The sequence below is a fragment of the Oncorhynchus tshawytscha genome, linkage group LG03, assembly GCF_018296145.1.
Source record: "Oncorhynchus tshawytscha isolate Ot180627B linkage group LG03, Otsh_v2.0, whole genome shotgun sequence".
In the NCBI taxonomy this organism is placed as follows: Eukaryota; Metazoa; Chordata; class Actinopteri; order Salmoniformes; family Salmonidae; genus Oncorhynchus; species Oncorhynchus tshawytscha.
In genome coordinates, this window is record NC_056431.1 from 79,163,938 (window position 1) to 79,181,912 (window position 17,975).

At 45.0% G+C, this 17,975-nt stretch overlaps 1 protein-coding gene across 2 annotated transcripts in view; it reads left to right on the forward strand.

Moving 5' to 3' along the window:
* LOC112246167 (neuropilin-2) overlaps positions 1 to 17,975 on the forward strand; it is a 320,170-nt gene that overhangs the window by 160,757 nt on the left and 141,438 nt on the right. For both annotated transcript variants that reach the window (XM_042320049.1, XM_042320048.1), the window contains exons 9-11: positions 1,186 to 1,361; positions 3,322 to 3,495; positions 6,780 to 6,924. In XM_042320049.1, coding sequence (XP_042175983.1) covers positions 1,186 to 1,361; positions 3,322 to 3,495; positions 6,780 to 6,924 — 495 coding nt within the window. The remainder of the gene's footprint in view (positions 1 to 1,185; positions 1,362 to 3,321; positions 3,496 to 6,779; positions 6,925 to 17,975) is intronic.

Consider the following 17,975-nt stretch of genomic DNA (forward strand, 5'->3'; position numbering starts at 1 on the left):
AGCTGATATCGGCCTAATTCTGCTCTGCATGCATTATTTGGTGTTTTACGTTACACAGAGGATATTTTTGCAGAATTCTGCAGTCTCAATTTCTTGTTTGTCCCATTTAGTGAATTATTGGTCAGTGTGCAGACATCACAACCATAAAGGGCAATGGGTTCTCTCTGTCTCTCTCTCTCTCTCTCTGTCTCTCTATCTCTGTCTCTCGGTCTCTCTTTCTCTCTCTCGGTCTGTCTGTCTGTCTGTCTTTCTCTCTCTGACTCCTCTATATCTTTCTCTCCTTTCTTCATCCCTCCATGTCTGGCATATCTAGCTTTTCCATATTTCTTTTTAATTTTCACACTTTTACGAGGAAGGGAAAAGCTCTTTGTTCACCCAGCAGTAGTACAGAGCACTGTGGGAGTGTGTGGGATCTGATCTGCTCTCTCACTCTCTTTTAGGTAAAGGGCAAATCTCTTTTCCTTCCATCTCCCACTGTTTCTGTTCATCTGGTCTGTTCTCTACCTAGCTAGTATCCTGCAGTCAAAATGTCTCCCACTAACTTCACTTAAAGAACACACACAGATAATAGTAATAAAGTGACTTGGACGTGCCTTTTTAGGGCACTAATTCTGACCACAGCCCTATGAGCCCTGGTGGAAAGAAGTGCACTATACAGGGCAAAGGGTACCATTTGAGACCAAAGACAAGGCTTGTGTTTCATTATTTACTGTTGTAGTCGACTGCTGAGACTACATGAAACATTGATTTCACTTTGCCTTGAAATGTCCTTGTCAATCTTCTTCAATGCTCAATCTGCACTCTCTCTCGTCTTTCTCTCTCCCCCCCGTTCCTCGTTTCTGTTTCCCTCCCCTCCCTACCCCCGTTAACCTCCCCACCAAGTACAAAATATACTGCCCTAGCTGGGCCCATATAATATAAGTTGTCTGACTTTGTGTTTTTTTTTTATTTGTTTTATTCTCAGTCATGTGTGTATTACTGTACTCTATGTGCCGGTTTCTGGGCAAGATTAAGTCTAACACATTGGATATCTAAATATATACCTCTATATATATATATATATATATATATATATATATATATATATATATATATATATATATATATATATATCTCTCTAAACTTAATCTGTGTCTGGGAAACTGACCCTGAATATATTTTAAATGAATAAATTCTCCCTTCCAGACGCTCCATGTTCTGAGATGCAGGGGATGCTGTCCGGCCTGCTGCCCGACTCCCAGATCACAGCCTCATCCATGAGGGATATCCACGGCTCCATGGGGACGGCCAGGCTGGTAGCCAGCAGGTCAGGATGGTTCCCCAGCCCAACACAGCCTCTGGCCGGGGAGGAGTGGCTGCAGGTAAACAACGTGACCTTTTCACACCAAGAAACACTGTTTGTGTCTAAAAAAAAACATTTCAGAAAGAATTATTCTTCTGCAGGTTTTTAGCTCAACAGGGACCTTACAGTGAAATGCTGAATACAACAGGTGTAGTAGACCTCACAGTGAAATGCTGAATACAACAGGTGTAGTAGACCTTACAGTGAAATGCTGAATACAACAGGTGTAGTAGACCTTACAGTGAGATGCTGAATACAACAGGTGTAGTAGACCTTACAGTGAGATGCTGAATACAACAGGTGTAGTAGACCTTACAGTGAGATGCTGAATACAACAGGTGTAGTAGACCTCACAGTGAAATGCTGAATACAACAGGTGTAGTAGACCTTACAGTGAAATGCTGAATACAACAGGTGTAGTAGACCTTACAGTGAGATGCTGAATACAACAGGTGTAGTAGACCTTACAGTGAGATGCTGAATACAACAGGTGTAGTAGACCTCACAGTGAAATGCTGAATACAACAGGTGTAGTAGACCTCACAGTGAAATGCTGAATACAACAGGTGTAGGCTGATCCTTACCTTGCTGAATACAACAGGTGTAGGCTGATCCTTACCTTGCTGAATACAACAGGTGTAGGCTGTTCCTTACCTTGCTGAATACAACAGGTGTAGGCTGTTCCTTACCTTGCTGAATACAACAGGTGTAGGCTGTTCCTTACCTTGCTGAATACAACAGGTGTAGGCTGTTCCTTACCCCTCTGAATACAACAGGTGTAGGCTGATCCTTACCTTGCTGAATACAACAGGTGTAGGTAGACCAGGTGTAGGCTGTTCCTTACCTTGCTGAATACAACAGGTGTAGGCTGTTCCTTACCTTGCTGAATACAACAGGTGTAGGCTGTTCCTTACCTTGCTGAATACAACAGGTGTAGGCTGTTCCTTACCTTGCTGAATACAACAGGTGTAGGCTGTTCCTTACCTTGCTGAATACAACAGGTGTAGGCTGTTCCTTACCCCTCTGAATACAACAGGTGTAGGCTGTTCCTTACCTTGCTGAATACAACAGGTGTAGTAGACCTTGCAGTGAAATGCTGAATACAACAGGTGTAGGTAGACCAGGTGTAGGCTGATCCTTACCTTGCTGAATAGAACAGGTGTAGGCTGATCCTTACCTTGCTGAATACAACAGGTGTAGGTAGACCAGGTGTAGGCTGTTCCTTACCTTGCTGATTACAACAGTTGTAGGTAGACCAGGTGTAGGCTGTTCCTTACCTTGCTGATTACAACAGGTGTAGGTAGACCAGGTGTAGGCTGTTCCTTACCTTGCTGATTACAACAGGTGTAGGTAGACCAGGTGTAGGCTGTTCCTTACCTTGCTGATTACAACAGGTGTAGGTAGACCAGGTGTAGGCTGTTCCTTACCTTGCTGATTACAACAGGTGTAGGTAGACCAGGTGTAGGCTGTTCCTTACCTTGCTGATTACAACAGGTGTAGGTAGACCAGGTGTAGGCTGTTCCTTACCTTGCTGAATACAACAGGTGTAGGTAGACCAGGTGTAGGCTGATCCTTACCTTGCTGAATAGAACAGGTGTAGGCTGTTCCTTACCTTGCTGAATACAACAGGTGTAGGCTGTTCCTTACCTTGCTGAATACAACAGGTGTAGGTAGACCAGGTGTAGGCTGTTCCTTACCTTGCTGATTACAACAGGTGTAGGTAGACCAGGTGTAGGCTGTTCCTTACCTTGCTGAATACAACAGGTGTAGGTAGACCAGGTGTAGGCTGTTCCTTACCTTGCTGAATACAACAGGTGTAGGTAGACCAGGTGTAGGCTGTTCCTTACCTTGCTGAATACAACAGGTGTAGGCTGTTCCTTGTATTTTGCCTTCTGTCTGTTTACCTCTGTCACTGTAAAGTGTGTTTTGCGATTTCAAATCACTTCATCTTTCCGTCGGTGTGATTTGTTTTGATCCAGGTGGACTTGGGGGTCCCCAAGACCGTACGAGGCGTCATCACCCAGGGAGTCAGGACAGTGGAGGGGAGTACCTCGGCTGAGAACAGGGCCTTCGTCAGGAAGTACCGCGTGTCTCACAGCCTGACGGGCAAGGACTGGACTTTTATACTGGACAGAAAGACCAGCCATCCTAAGGTATGGGGAACACACACACACACATACACACACACACACACCACACACCACACACCACACACACACCACACACACGCACCACACACCACACACGCACCACACACACGCACCACACACCACACACACACCACACCACACACACACACCACACACACACACACACACACACACACACAAACACACCACACACACACGCGCACCACACACACACACACACACACACACACACACACACACACACACACACCACACACGCACACACCACACACACACACCACACATACACCACACACACACACACCACACACACACACCACACACACCCACACACAACACACACACAACACACACACACACACCACACACAACACCACACCCACACCCACACCACACACACACACACACACACACACACACACACCACACACACCACACACACACCACACACACACACACACACACACACATACACACACACACACACATACACACCACACACACATACACACACACACACACACACACCACACACACACCACACACACACCACACACACACACACACAACACCACACACACACCACACATATCACACACAACACCACACCCACACCACACACAATACCACACACACACACACTCCACACACACTACACACACACCACACACCACACACAACACATACACCACACACAACACCACGCACACACCACACACACTACACACACACACACCACACACAACAAACACACCACACACTACACACACACACACACACACCACACACAACAAACACACCACACAACACACCACACACAAACACACACACCACACAACACACACAAACACAATTTTCTCATTTATGGGTATTTATCCTCTACACCCAAATTGTACACTATTCCCTATATAGTGCACTAGTTTTGACTACTTTTCAAAAGAAGTATAGTGAATAGTGTAGTATTGGGAACTCAGTTTCAGAGCCGTCACATTCAGAGACAAGTCTCCCTCCTGCGTCCTTCAGTTTGGAAAGAAAATAATTCCATTAGAGTGATAACTGCTGAGAGCTGCTCTGATAACATTTCTTGTGTGTTAATTAAAAACGTCTCTGTTCTGCCACCAACTCAGATTATATTACTATAGTAGTACTATGCTCCAGTAGGCAGTTTAGAGAAACACACACACCCCCCCACACACACACACACTCTCACAGACACACCCAGACACACCCAGACACACCCAGCCAGACACCCAGCCAGACACCCAGCCAGACACCCAGCCAGACACCCAGCCAGACACCCAGCCAGACACCCAGCCAGACACCCTGCCAGACACCCAGCCAGACACCCAGCCAGACACCCAGCCAGACACCCTGCCAGACACCCTGCCAGACACCCAGCCAGACACCCAGCCAGACACCCAGCCAGACACCCAGCCAGACACCCTGCTCCTCCTCAGCTCTCTTGGTGTTAAACCTTCTCTTCTCACTAGCTGGTTTCCAGTTGGTGACAGGTTTTCATTCTAGAATACTTCATAAAGAAAATAAGCATTTTCCACCACTAGTGTGTTTTCATCAAACTGACTTGTTGCGGATAAAATCCGTGATGACATAGGGCATGGGATGACATAGGGCATGGGATGACATAGGGCACGGGATGACATAGGGCACGGGATGACATAGGGCACGTGATGACATAGGGCATGTGATGACATAGGGCACGGGATGACATAGGGCACGGGATGACATAGGGCACGTGATGACATAGGGCATGTGATGACATAGGGCACGTGATGACAGGGCACGTGATGACATAGGGCATGTGATGACATAGGGGACGTGATGACATAGGGCACATGATGACATAGGGCAAATGGTGACATAGAGCACATGGTGACATAGGACACGTGATGACATAGGACACGTGATGACATAGGGCACATGGTGACATAGGGCACGTGATGACATAGGGCACGTGATTACATAGGGCACGTGGTGACATAGGGCACGTGATGACATAGGACACGTGATCACATAGGGCCCGTGATGACATAAGGCACGTGATGACATAGGGCACGTGATGACATAGGGCACGTGGTGACATAGGGCATGTGATGACATAGGGCATTTGGTGACATAGGGCACGTGATGACATAGGGCATTTGGTGACATAGGGCACGTGATGACATAGGGCACGTGATCACATAGGGCCCGTGATGACATAGGGCACGTGATGACATAGGGCACGTGATGACATAGGGCACGTGATGACATAGGGCATTTGGTGACATAGGGCATGTGATGACATAGGGCACATGATGACATATGGCACGTGATGACATAGGGCACGTGATCACATAGGGCCCGTGACATGATGAGATAGGACACGTGATCACATAGGGCCCGTGATGACATAAGGCACGTGATGACATAGGGCACGTGATGACATAGGACACGTGATCACATAGGGCCCGTGATGACATAAGGCACGTGATGACATAGGGCATTTGGTGACATAGGGCACGTGATGACATAGGGCATTTGGTGACATAGGGCACGTGATGACATAGGGCACGTGATGACATAGGGCACGTGATGACATAGGGCACGTGATGACATAGGGCACGTGATGACATAGGGCACGTGATGACATAAGGCATGTGATGACATAGGGCACGTGATGACATAGGGCACATGATGACATAGGGCACGTGATGACATAGGGCACGTGATGACATAGGGCACACAAAATGTACTTCTTATTCTCAGTTTTCTTGTATCAAATAAAACTCGAATATTCAACGTGTTTCCATCTCTAGTGATAGTTGTGTCCCTGTTGAACGATGCGATTACTATGGAGAATATTGTTATGGAGGAGAGCGACAATATTGGTCTTTGTCAAACGGCATGTTTTGCCTAATAAACTGCATGTTTTCCTGAGTCGTAGCGGACCAGACACCATCACGTGACTTTGATATCATTGTTATTATATCAATATTCGCCCATAAAATGTGTTTCCAATAGATTTTACCGACACAAAAAAGATCCCACCATGTCGAACAAACAATTTATTTATAAAATTGTACAGAAACGTCCTGTTTCCATCACAGCTGTTTTCATACAGTATGACTTTACTCGCATACTGTATGTAGGTGGAAACGTGGTCAGTGTCTCTGCTACAGATTTATACATCTCTCTTCTCATTGTCTCTGCTACAGAATTATACATCTCTCTTCTCAGTGTCTCTGCTACAGATTTATACATCTCTCTTCTCATTGTCTCTGCTACAGATTTTTGAGGGAAACACACACTACGACACTCCAGAGATCCGTCGGTTTGAGGAGATAACGGCTCAGTTCATCAGGATCTACCCAGAGAGGTGGTCTCCTGCTGGGATAGGGATGAGGCTGGAGGTCCTGGGATGTGAACTGCCAGGTAAGGAGATGTTCTTCACCCCCATCTCTCCACGCACACATGGCATCGCTACTATGCCATGCTTTGCCATCTATCTACCATCGGTGCAAACAAAAAGTTGTGCCAACATTACTGTAAAATAACACTACTGTAATATATCATCACTAAGATAACATTACTGTAAGATAACACTACTGTAAGATAACACTACCGTAAATAACACTATTGTAAAATAACACTACTGTAAATAACACTACTGTAAAATAACACTACTGTAAGATAACACTACTGTAAGATAACACTACTGTAATGTAACATTGCTGTAAGATAACACTACTGTAAAATAACATTACTGTAAGATAAAACTACTGTAAGATAACATTACTGTAAATAACACTACTGTAAGATAACGCTACTGTAATATAACTCCACTGTAATATAACACTACTGTAATATAACTCTACTGTAATATAACATTACTACTGTAAAAAAACACTACTGGGAGATAACACTACTGGTGGGATAACACTACTGTAATATAACATTACTACTGTAAAATAACACTACTGGAAGATAACACTACTGGAAGATAACACTACTGTAAATAACACTACTGTAATATAACACTACTGTAATATAACATTACTACTGTAAAATAACACTACTGGAAGATAACACTACTGTAAATAACACTACTGTAAATAACACTACTGTAAAATAACACTACTGTAAAATAACACTACTGTAAAATAACACTACTGTAAATAACACTACTGTAATATAACACTACTGTAAAATAACATTACTACTGTAAAATAACACTACTGGAAGATAACACTACTGTAAATAACACTACTGTAAAATAACACTACTGTAAAATAACACTACTACTGTAAAATAAAGCGTCTGCTAATCGGAAAACATTTTTATTCAATATCACACGCATGCTCACTCACTCACTCACTCACTCACTCACTCACTCACTCACTCACTCACTCACTCACTCACACACTCACTCACAAATGTTTAGTGTAATTTGAACTATGGGGTCTTGGCTCGTGTCATGTGTGATATACGTGGATGAATGATAACAAGTCTGTTTCCTACTATAGACAGTTGGCTGAGTTTGTTATATATTTATTTTTATTTCACCTTTATTTAATTAAAACCTGTTAAGCCTCCCCCCTACTTTTTCGGAAATTCTGTTAAAAATCGCGCAACATTTTGGCGTCCTGCTACTCAGGCCAGGAATATAGTATATGCATATGATTAGTATGTGTGGATAGAAAACACTCAGACGTTTCCAAAACTGTTTAAATCACGGCTGTGACTATAACAGAACGTCTGTTTCATCGAAAAGCGCAGGAAAATCTGATCACTGGAGATGGGAAAAAATATCCATGCGCCACTTCAACCCATTGTTAAAGGTGAACCGTATTAAATGAGGCCGAGCTTGCAGTACCTACAGCTTCCACAGGATGTATAGAGTCTCCTCATTTGATTCTGATTTGATTCTTGGTAGATCCGACCAAAGGGAACCGATTCCCTCCGACCACCAACCTGAGGCATTGTCTCTGTGTTTTTCCGGACATTTTTCCACACGACCAACTATCGAATTTACATCGCCTCCTGATGATTTTTATAGCTTATTAACGTGTAGTTATACCTAAAGTTGCATTAGAAAGGTATTTCGAAGTGTTTTGTGAAAGTTTATCGTCGAATTTTTAACTTTAAAAAAATGACGTTACGTTATGAAACGCTATTTTTTTCCGTTTATCACACAGTCTTCATAGATCGATATCTAGGCTATATATGGACCGATTTAATCCAAAAAAAGACCCAGTATTGATTATGGGACATCAAGGTGTGCCAAGAAAGAAGATGGTCAAAGGTAATTAATGTTTTATATTTTATTGTGCGGTTTGTGTAGCGCCGACTATGCTAATTCTTTTGTTTACATCCCCTACGGGTCTTTTGGGGTGTTGCATGCTATCAGATAATAGCTTCTCATGCTTTCGCCGAAAAGCATTTTAAAAATCTGACTCGGTGGCTAGATTCACAATGACTGTAGCTTTATTTCAATACCAAGCATGTGTATTTTAATGAACGTTTGCGTTTTAACTAATACTATTAGCGTGTAGCGTAGCGCATTTGCATTTCCAGAGCTCTAGGTGGGACGTCTGCGTCTCAAGTAGGCTCAAGAGGTTTCCTGGTAGGCTAGTTGAGAACAAGTTCTCATTTACAACTGCAACCTGTCCAAGATAAAGCATAGCAGTGTGAACAGACAACACAGAGTTACACATGGAGTAAACAAACATACAACAAAACAGAGTTACACATGGAATAAACAAACATACAACAACACAGAGTTACACATGGAGTAAACAAACATACAACAAAACAGAGTTACACATGGAATAAACAAACATACAATCAATAATACAGTAGAAAAGTCTATATACATTATGTGCAAATGAGGTGAGATAAGGGAGGTAAAGGCAATAAATAGGCCATGGTGGCGAAGTAATTAAAATATAGTAATTAAACACTGGAATGGTAGATGTGAAGAAGATGAATGTGCAAGTAGAGATACTGGGGTGCAAATGAGCAAGATAAATAAATATAGTATGGGGATGAGGTAGATAGATAGATGGGCCGTTTACAGATGGGCTGTGAACAGGTGCAGAGATCTGTGAGCTGCTCTGACAGCTGGTGATTAAAGTGAGTGAGGGAGATATAAGTCTCCAGCTTCAGTGATTTTTGTTCGTTCCAGTCATTGGCAGCAGAGAACTGGAAGGAGAGGCAGCCAAAGGAGGAGTTGGCTTTGGAGATGACCAGTTAGATATACCTGCTGGAGCGCATGCTACGGGTGGGTGTTTGTTGCTTTGGTGACCAGTGAGCTGAGATAAGGCGGGGCTTTACCTAGCAGAGACTTGTAGATGACCTGGAGCCAGTGGGTTTGGCGACGAATATGTTTCCTACTATAGACATTGGGCTGTAGACAGTGAGCTGAATAGTGATTGATAACTGTCCCACTATAGACAGTGGGCTGAATAGTGATTGATAACTGTCCCACTATAGACAGTGGGCTGACTAGTGATTAATAACTGTTTCCTACTATAGACAGAGGGCTGACTAGTGATTGATAACTGTTTCCTACTATAGACATTGGGCTATAGACAGTGGGCTGACTAGTGATTGATAACTGTTTCCTACTATAGACAGTGGGCTGACTAGTGATTGATAACTGTTTCCTACTATAGACATTGGGCTATAGACAGTGGGCTGACTAGTGATTAATAACTGTTTCCTACTATAGACAGAGGGCTGACTAGTGATTGATAACTGTTTCCTACTATAGACATTGGGCTATAGACAGTGGGCTGACTAGTGATTGATAACTGTTTCCTACTATAGACAGTGGGCTGACTAGTGATCGATAACTGTTTCCTACTATAGACAGTGGGCTGACTAGTGATTGATAACTGTTTCCTACTATAGACAGTGGGCTGACTAGTGATTGATAACTGTTTCCTACTGTAGACAGTGGGCTGACTAGTGATTGATAACTGTTTCCTACTGTAGACAGTGGGCTGACTAGTGATTGATAACTGTTTACTACTATAGACAGTGGGCTGACTAGTGATTGATAACTGTTTCCTACTATAGACAGTGGGCTGACTAGTGATTGATAACTGTTTCCTACTATAGACAGTGGGCTGACTAGTGATTGATAACTGTTTACTACTATAGACAGTGAGCTGAATAGTGATTGATAACTGTCCCACTATAGACAGTGGGCTGACTAGTGATTGATAACTGTTTCCTACTATAGACAGTGGGCTGACTAGTGATTGATAACTGTTTCCTACTATAGACAGTGGGCTGACTAGTGATTGATAACTGTTTCCTACTATAGACAGAGGGCTGACTAGTGATTGATAACTGTTTCCTACTATAGACAGTGGGCTGACTAGTGATTGATAACTGTTTCCTACTATAGACAGAGGGCTGACTAGTGATTGATAACTGTCTTACTGTAGACAGTGAGCTGAATAGTGATTGATAACTGTCCCACTATAGACAGTGGGCTGAATAGTGATTGATAACTGTTTACTACTATAGACAGTGGGCTGACTAGTGATCGATAACTGTTTCCTACTATAGACAGTGGGCCGACTAGTGATTGATGACTGTTTACTACTATAGACAGTGGGCTGACTAGTGATTGATAACTGTTTCCTACTATAGACAGTGGGCAGAATAGTGATTGATAACTGTTTCCTACTATAGACAGTGGGCTGAATAGTGATTGATAACTGTTTCCTACTATAGACATTGGGCTATAGACAGTGGGCTGACTAGTGATTGATAACTGTTTCCTACTATAGACAGTGGGCAGAATAGTGATTGATAACTGTTTCCTACTATAGACAGAGGGCTGACTAGTGATTGATAACTGTCCCACTATAGACAGAGGGCTGACTAGTGATTGATAACTGTTTCCTACTATAGACAGTGGGCTGACTAGTGATTGATAACTGTTTCCTACTATAGACAGTGGGCTGACTAATGATTGATAACTGTTTCCTACTATAGACAGAGGGCTGACTAGTGATTGATAACTGTCCCACTATAGACAGAGGGCTGACTAGTGATTGATAACTGTCCCACTATAGACAGAGGGCTGACTAGTGATTGATAACTGTTTCCTACTATAGACAGAGGGCTGACTAGTGATTGATAACTGTCTTACTGTAGACAGTGAGCTGAATAGTGATTGATAACTGTCCCACTATAGACAGTGGGCTGACTAGTGATTGATAACTGTTTCCTACTATAGACAGAGGGCTGACTAGTGATTGATAACTGTCTTACTGTAGACAGTGAGCTGAATAGTGATTGATAACTGTCCCACTATAGACAGTGGGCTGAATAGTGATTGATAACTGTTTACTACTATAGACAGTGGGCTGACTAGTGATCGATAACTGTTTCCTACTATAGACAGTGGGCCGACTAGTGATTGATGACTGTTTACTACTATAGACAGTGGGCTGACTAGTGATTGATAACTGTTTCCTACTATAGACAGTGGGCTGAATAGTGATTGATAACTGTTTCCTACTATAGACAATCTTTGCCAATTTTGCCCAGTCTGGGTACACGAGGCTGAAGTCTCTTCTGAGGACCTCTCATCTTCTGTGTGATAAGAACATAAACACACCATACAGTAACGTCCCAGCAGCTTGATGAAGTATATTAGTCTATTAGTCTATTAGTCTATGAAGTCTATTAGTCTCTAAAGTCTAAAGTCTATGAAGTCTATTAGTATATTAGTCTATGAAGTCTATTAGTATATTAGTCTATTAGTCTATGAAGTCTATTAGTCTATAAAGTCTAAAGTCTATGAAGTCTATGAAGTCTATGAGGTCTATTAGTCTAAAGTCTATGAAGTCTATTAGTATATTAGCATATTAGTCTATTAGTATATTAGCATATTAGTCTATTAGTCTATGAAGTCTATGAAGTCTATTAGTATATTAGTCTATTACTCTATGAAGTCTATTAGTCTATGAAGTCTATGAAGTCTATTAGTATATTAGTCTATTACTCTATGAAGTCTATTAGTCTATGAAGTCTATTAGTCTATGAAGTCTATTAGTCGATGAAGTCTATGAAGTCTATTAGTCTATTAGTCTATGAAGTCTATTAGTATATTAGTCTATGAAGTCTATTAGTATATTAGTCTATGAAGTCTATTAGTATATTAGCATATTAGTCTATTAGTCTATGAAGTCTATTAGTATATTAGTCTATTAGTCTATATTAGTCTATTCTAGTCTATAAAGAAGTCTATTAGTCTATGAAGTCTATTAGTCTATGAAGTCTAGTCTATTAGTCTATTAGCTATTAGTCTATGAAGTCTATTAGTCTATTAGTCTATGAAGTCTATTAGTCTATTAGTCTATGAAGTCTATTAGTATATTAGTCTTGCAGTATTAGTCTATTAGTCTATGAAGTCTATTAGTATATTAGTATATTATTAGCATATTAGTCTATTAAGTCTATTGGTCTATTTGTCTATTAGTCTATTAAGTCTATTAGTATATTCTATTAGTCTATTAGTCTATGAAGTCTATTAGTTAAGTCTATTAGTCTATTAGTCTTATTTAGTCTATTAGTCTATTAGTCTATTAGTTTATTAGTCTATGAAGTCTATTAGTATATTAGTCTATTAGTCTATTAGTCTATGAAGTCTATTAGTATATTAGCATATTAGTCTATTAGTCTATGAAGTCTATTAGTCTATTAGTCTATGAAGTCTATTAGTATATTAGCATATTAGTCTATTAGTCTATGAAGTCTATTAGTCTATTAGTCTATGAAGTCTATTAGTATATTAGCATATTAGTCTATTAGTCTATGAAGTCTATTAGTATATTAGTATATTAGCATATTAGTCTATGAAGTATATTGGTATATTTGTCTATTAGTCTATTAGTCTATGAAGTCTATTAGTCTATTAGTCTATGAAGTATATTAATCTATTAGTCTATTAGTCTATTTGTCTATTAGTATATTAGTCTATTAGTTTATTAGTCTATGAAGTATATTGGTCTATTTGTCTATTAGTCTATGAAGTCTATTAGTCTATGAAGTATATTAATCTATTAGTCTATTATTATATTAGTCTATTAGTCTATGAAGTATATTAATCTATTAGTCTATTAGTATATTAGTCTATTAGTCTGTTAGTCTATGACGTCTATTAGTCTCTGAAGTCTATGAAGTTTATTAGTCTATGAAGTCTATTAGTCTATGAAGTCTATGAAGTCTGTTAGCCTATGAAGTTTATTAGTCTATTATACTTCATAGACTAGAGACAGACAGAGATATATCTCCTCCTGAGTCACCTGGCAGCCATGCAGGTGAAGATGAGGACAGGATATGACACGTGCCTTGAAGACGAGGACAGGATATGACACTTACCTTGAAGACGAGGACAGGATATGACACGTACCTTGAAGACGAGGACAGGATATGACACTTACCTTGAAGAGGAGGACAGGATATGACACGTACCTTGAAGACGAGGACAGGATATGACACGTACCTTGAAGACGAGGACAGGATATGACACTTACCTTGAAGACGAGCACAGAATAGGATCCGTACCTTGAAGACGAGGACAGGATATGACACGTACCTTGAAGACGAGGACAAGGATATGACACGTATCTTGAAGACGAGGACAGGATATGACACGTACCTTGAAGACGAGGACAGGATATGACACATACCTTGAAGACGAGGACAGGATATGACACGTACCTTGAAGACGAGGACAGGATATGACACTTACCTTGAAGAGGAGGACAGGATATGACACGTACCTTGAAGACGAGGGCAGGATATGACACTTACCTTGAAGAGGAGGACAGGATATGACACGTACCTTGAAGACGAGGACAGGATATGACACTTACCTTGAAGACGAGGATATGACACGTACCTTGAAGACGAGGACAGGATATGACACTTACCTTGAAGACGAGCACAGAATAGGATCCGTACCTTGAAGACGAGGACAGGATATGACACGTACCTTGAAGACGAGGACAGGATATGACACGTACCTTGAAGACGAGGACAGGATATGACACGTACCTTGAAGACGAGGACAGGATATGACACATACCTTGAAGACGAGGATATGACACGTACCTTGAAGACGAGGACAGGCTATGACAGGTGCTGGGTCCCTGTGGACATGACCATCTTTCTCGACAGGAAGAGGCTGATGGCTGCTGGTGACAAGCTGTCGACATCACTGTGTGTCACAGAGCTGAGGTCTGCCTATGAAAAGGTACCTGCCTGTGGGGTTGTGGGCTGGCCACATCCCCTTGCCCCTGCTTCTGGGAGGGCTGTAGATCCCGATGTGGGGCCAGAGGCATGCGGTGGGAGAGAGGGAGAGAGGGAAGAGGGGGCAGGGAGCAATAGCTGGCCTTGTTAAAGAGAGGAGAGACAGACACAGTGATGGGAGAGAGGGCAAGACATATGTCCTCCCTAACAGCCCTCCCTGTTCCTGTAGACCCTGATGTGGGAGCAGACCAGATGTCAGAGCGGACCAGAGGCAAGCGGTGACAGGGAGAGAGGTGGGAGAGAGGGAGAAAAGGGAGAGAGGTGGGAGAGAGGGAGAGAGGGAGAAAAGGGAGAGAGAGGGAGAGAGGTGGGAGAAACGTGGGAGAGAGGTGGGAGAGAGTTGGGAGAGAGGTGGGAGAGAGGGAGAAAAGGGAAAAAGGTGGGAGAGAGGTGTGAGAGAGGGAGAAAAGGGAGAGAGGTGAGAGATGTAGGAAAGAGGGAAAAGAGGGCAAGGAGTCTGTCTTGTCGTCCCTGAGAGTTGGCTGGTTCTGGGTTAAAGAGAGGAGAGGTGATAGCAGTGGCGGGTTTAGTGGAGGCTCAGTAGCGGGTCAGTGGCGGGTTTAGTGGAGGCTCAGTAGCGGGTCAGTGGCGGGTTTAGTGGAGGCTCAGTAGCGGGTCAGTGGCAGGTTTAGTTGAGGCTCAGTGACGGGTCAGTAGCGGGTCAGTGGCGGGTTTAGTGGAGGCTCAGTAGCGGGTCAGTAGCGGGTCAGTTGAGGGTCAGTGGTGGGTCAGTGGTGGGTTTAGTGGAGGCTCAGTAGCGGGTCAGTGGCGGGTTTAGTGGAGGCTCAGTAGCGGGTCAGTGGCGGGTTTAGTGGAGGCTCAGTAGCGGGTCAGTAGCGGGTCAGTGGCGGGTCAGTAGCGGGTTTAGTGGAGGCTAAGTAGCGGGGGTCAGTGGTGGGTTTAGTGGAGGCTCAGTAGCGGGTCAGTGGCGGGTTTAGTGGAGGCTCAGTAGCGGGTCAGTGGCAGGTTTAGTGGAGGCTCAGTAGCGGGTCAGTGGAGGGTTTAGTGGAGGCTCATTAGCGGGACAGTAGTGGGTCAGTGGTGGGTTTAGTGGAGGCTCAGTAGCGGGTCAGTGGCGGGTTTAGTGGAGGCTCAGTAGCAGATCAGTGGCAGGTTTTTTGGAGGTTCAGTAGCGGGTCAGTGGAGGGTTTAGTGGAGGCTCATTAGCGGGACAGTAGTGGGTCAGTGGTGGGTTTAGTGGAGGCTCAGTAGCGGGTCAGTGGAGGGTTTAGTGGAGGCTCAATAGCGGGACAGTAGTGGGTCAGTGGTGGGTTTAGTGGAGGCTCAGTAGCGGGTCAGTCGCAAGTTTAGTGGAGGCTCAGTAGCGGGTCAGTGGCGGGTTTAGTGGAGGCTCAGTAGCGGGTCAGTAGCGGGTCAGTGGCGGGTTTAGTGGAGGCTCAGTAGCGGGTCAGTGGCGGGTTTAGTGGAGGCTCAGTCGCGGGTCAGAGGCGGGTCAGTGGCGGGTTTAGTGGAGGCTCAGTAGCGGGGCAGTGGCGGGTCAGTGGCGGGTTTAGTGGAGGCTCAGTAGCAGGGCAGTGGTGGGTCAGTGGCGGGTTTAGTGGAGGCTCAGTAGCGGGTCGGAGGCGGGTTTAGTGGAGGCTCAGTAGCGGGTTAGTGGCGGGTCAGTGGCGGGTTTAGTGGAGGCTCAGTAGCGGGTCAGTAGCGGGTCAGTGGCAGGTTTAGTGGAGGCTCAGTAGCGGGTCAGAGGCGGGTTTAGTGGAGGCTCAGTAGCGGGTCAGTGGCGGGTTTAGTGGAGGCTCAGTAGCGGGTCAGTAGCGGGTCAGTGGCAAGTTTAGTGGAGGCTCAGTGGCGGGTCAATGGCAGGTTTAGTTGAGGCTCAGTAGTGGGTCAGAGGCGGGTCAGTGGCTGGTTTAGTGGAGGCTCAGTAGCGGGTTAGTGGCGGGACAGTGGCGGGTTTAGTGGAGGCTCAGTCAGCGGGTCGGAGGCGGGTTTAGTGGAGGCTCAGTAGCGGGTCAGTGGCGGGTTTAGTGGAGTCTCATTAGAGGGTTAGTGGCGGGTCAGTGGCGGGTTAGTGGCGGGTTTAGTGGAGGCTCAGTAGCAGGGCAGTGGTGGGTCAGTGGCGGGGCAGTGGCGGGTTAGTGGCGGGTTTAGTGGAGGCTCAGTAGCAGGGCAGTGGAGGCTCAGTAGTGGGGCAGTGGCGGGTCAGTGGCGGGTTTAGTGGAGGCTCAGTAGCGGGTTAGTGGCGGGTCAGTGGCGGGACAGTGGCGGGTCTAGTGGAGGCTCAGTAGCGGGTCAGAGGAGGGTCATTGGCAGGTTTAGTGGAGGCTCAGTAGCGGGTCAGTAGTGGGTCAGTGGCGGGTTTAGTGGAGGCTCAGTAGCGGGTCAGTGGCAGGTCAGTGGCGGGTTCAGTGGAGGCTCAGTAGCGGGGCAGTGGCGGGTTTAGTGGAGGCTCAGTAGCGGGTCGGAGGCGGGTTTAGTGGAGGCTCAGTAGCGGGTCAGTGGCGGGTTTAGTGGAGTCTCAGTAGCGGGTTAGTGGTGGGTCAGTGGCGGGTTTAGTGGAGCTCAGTAGCAGGGCAGTGGTGGGTCAGTGGCGGGGCAGTGGCGGGTTTAGTGGAGGCTCAGTAGTGGGGCAGTGTCTGGTCAGTGGCGGGTTTAGTGGAGGCTCAGTAGCGGGTTAGTGGCGGGTCAGTGGCGGGACAGTGGCGGGTCTAGTGGAGGCTCAGTAGCGGGTTAGTGGCGGGGTCAGAGGCGGGTCATTGGCAGGGTTTAGTGGAGGCTCAGTAGCGGGTCAGTAGCGGGTTTAGTGGAGGCTCAGTAGCGGGGCAGTGGCGGGTCAGTGGCGGGTTTAGTGGAGGCTCAGTAGCGGGTCAGTGCGGGTTTAGTGGATGCTCAGTAGCGGGTTAGTGGCGGGTCAGTGGCAGGTCAGTGGCGGGTTTAGTGGAGGCTCAGTAGCGGGTCAGTGGCGGGTCAGTGGCGGGTTTAGTGGAGGCTCAGTAGCGGGTCAGTGGCGGGTTTAGTGGAAGCTCAGTAGCGGGTCGGAGGCGGGTTTAGTGGAGGCTCAGTAGCGGGTCAGTGGCGGGTTTAGTGGAGGCTCAGTAGCTGGTCAGTAGCGTGTCAGTGGCGGTTTTAGTGGAGGCTCAGTAGCGGGTCAGTAGCGGGTCAGTGGCGGGTTTAGTGGAGGCTCA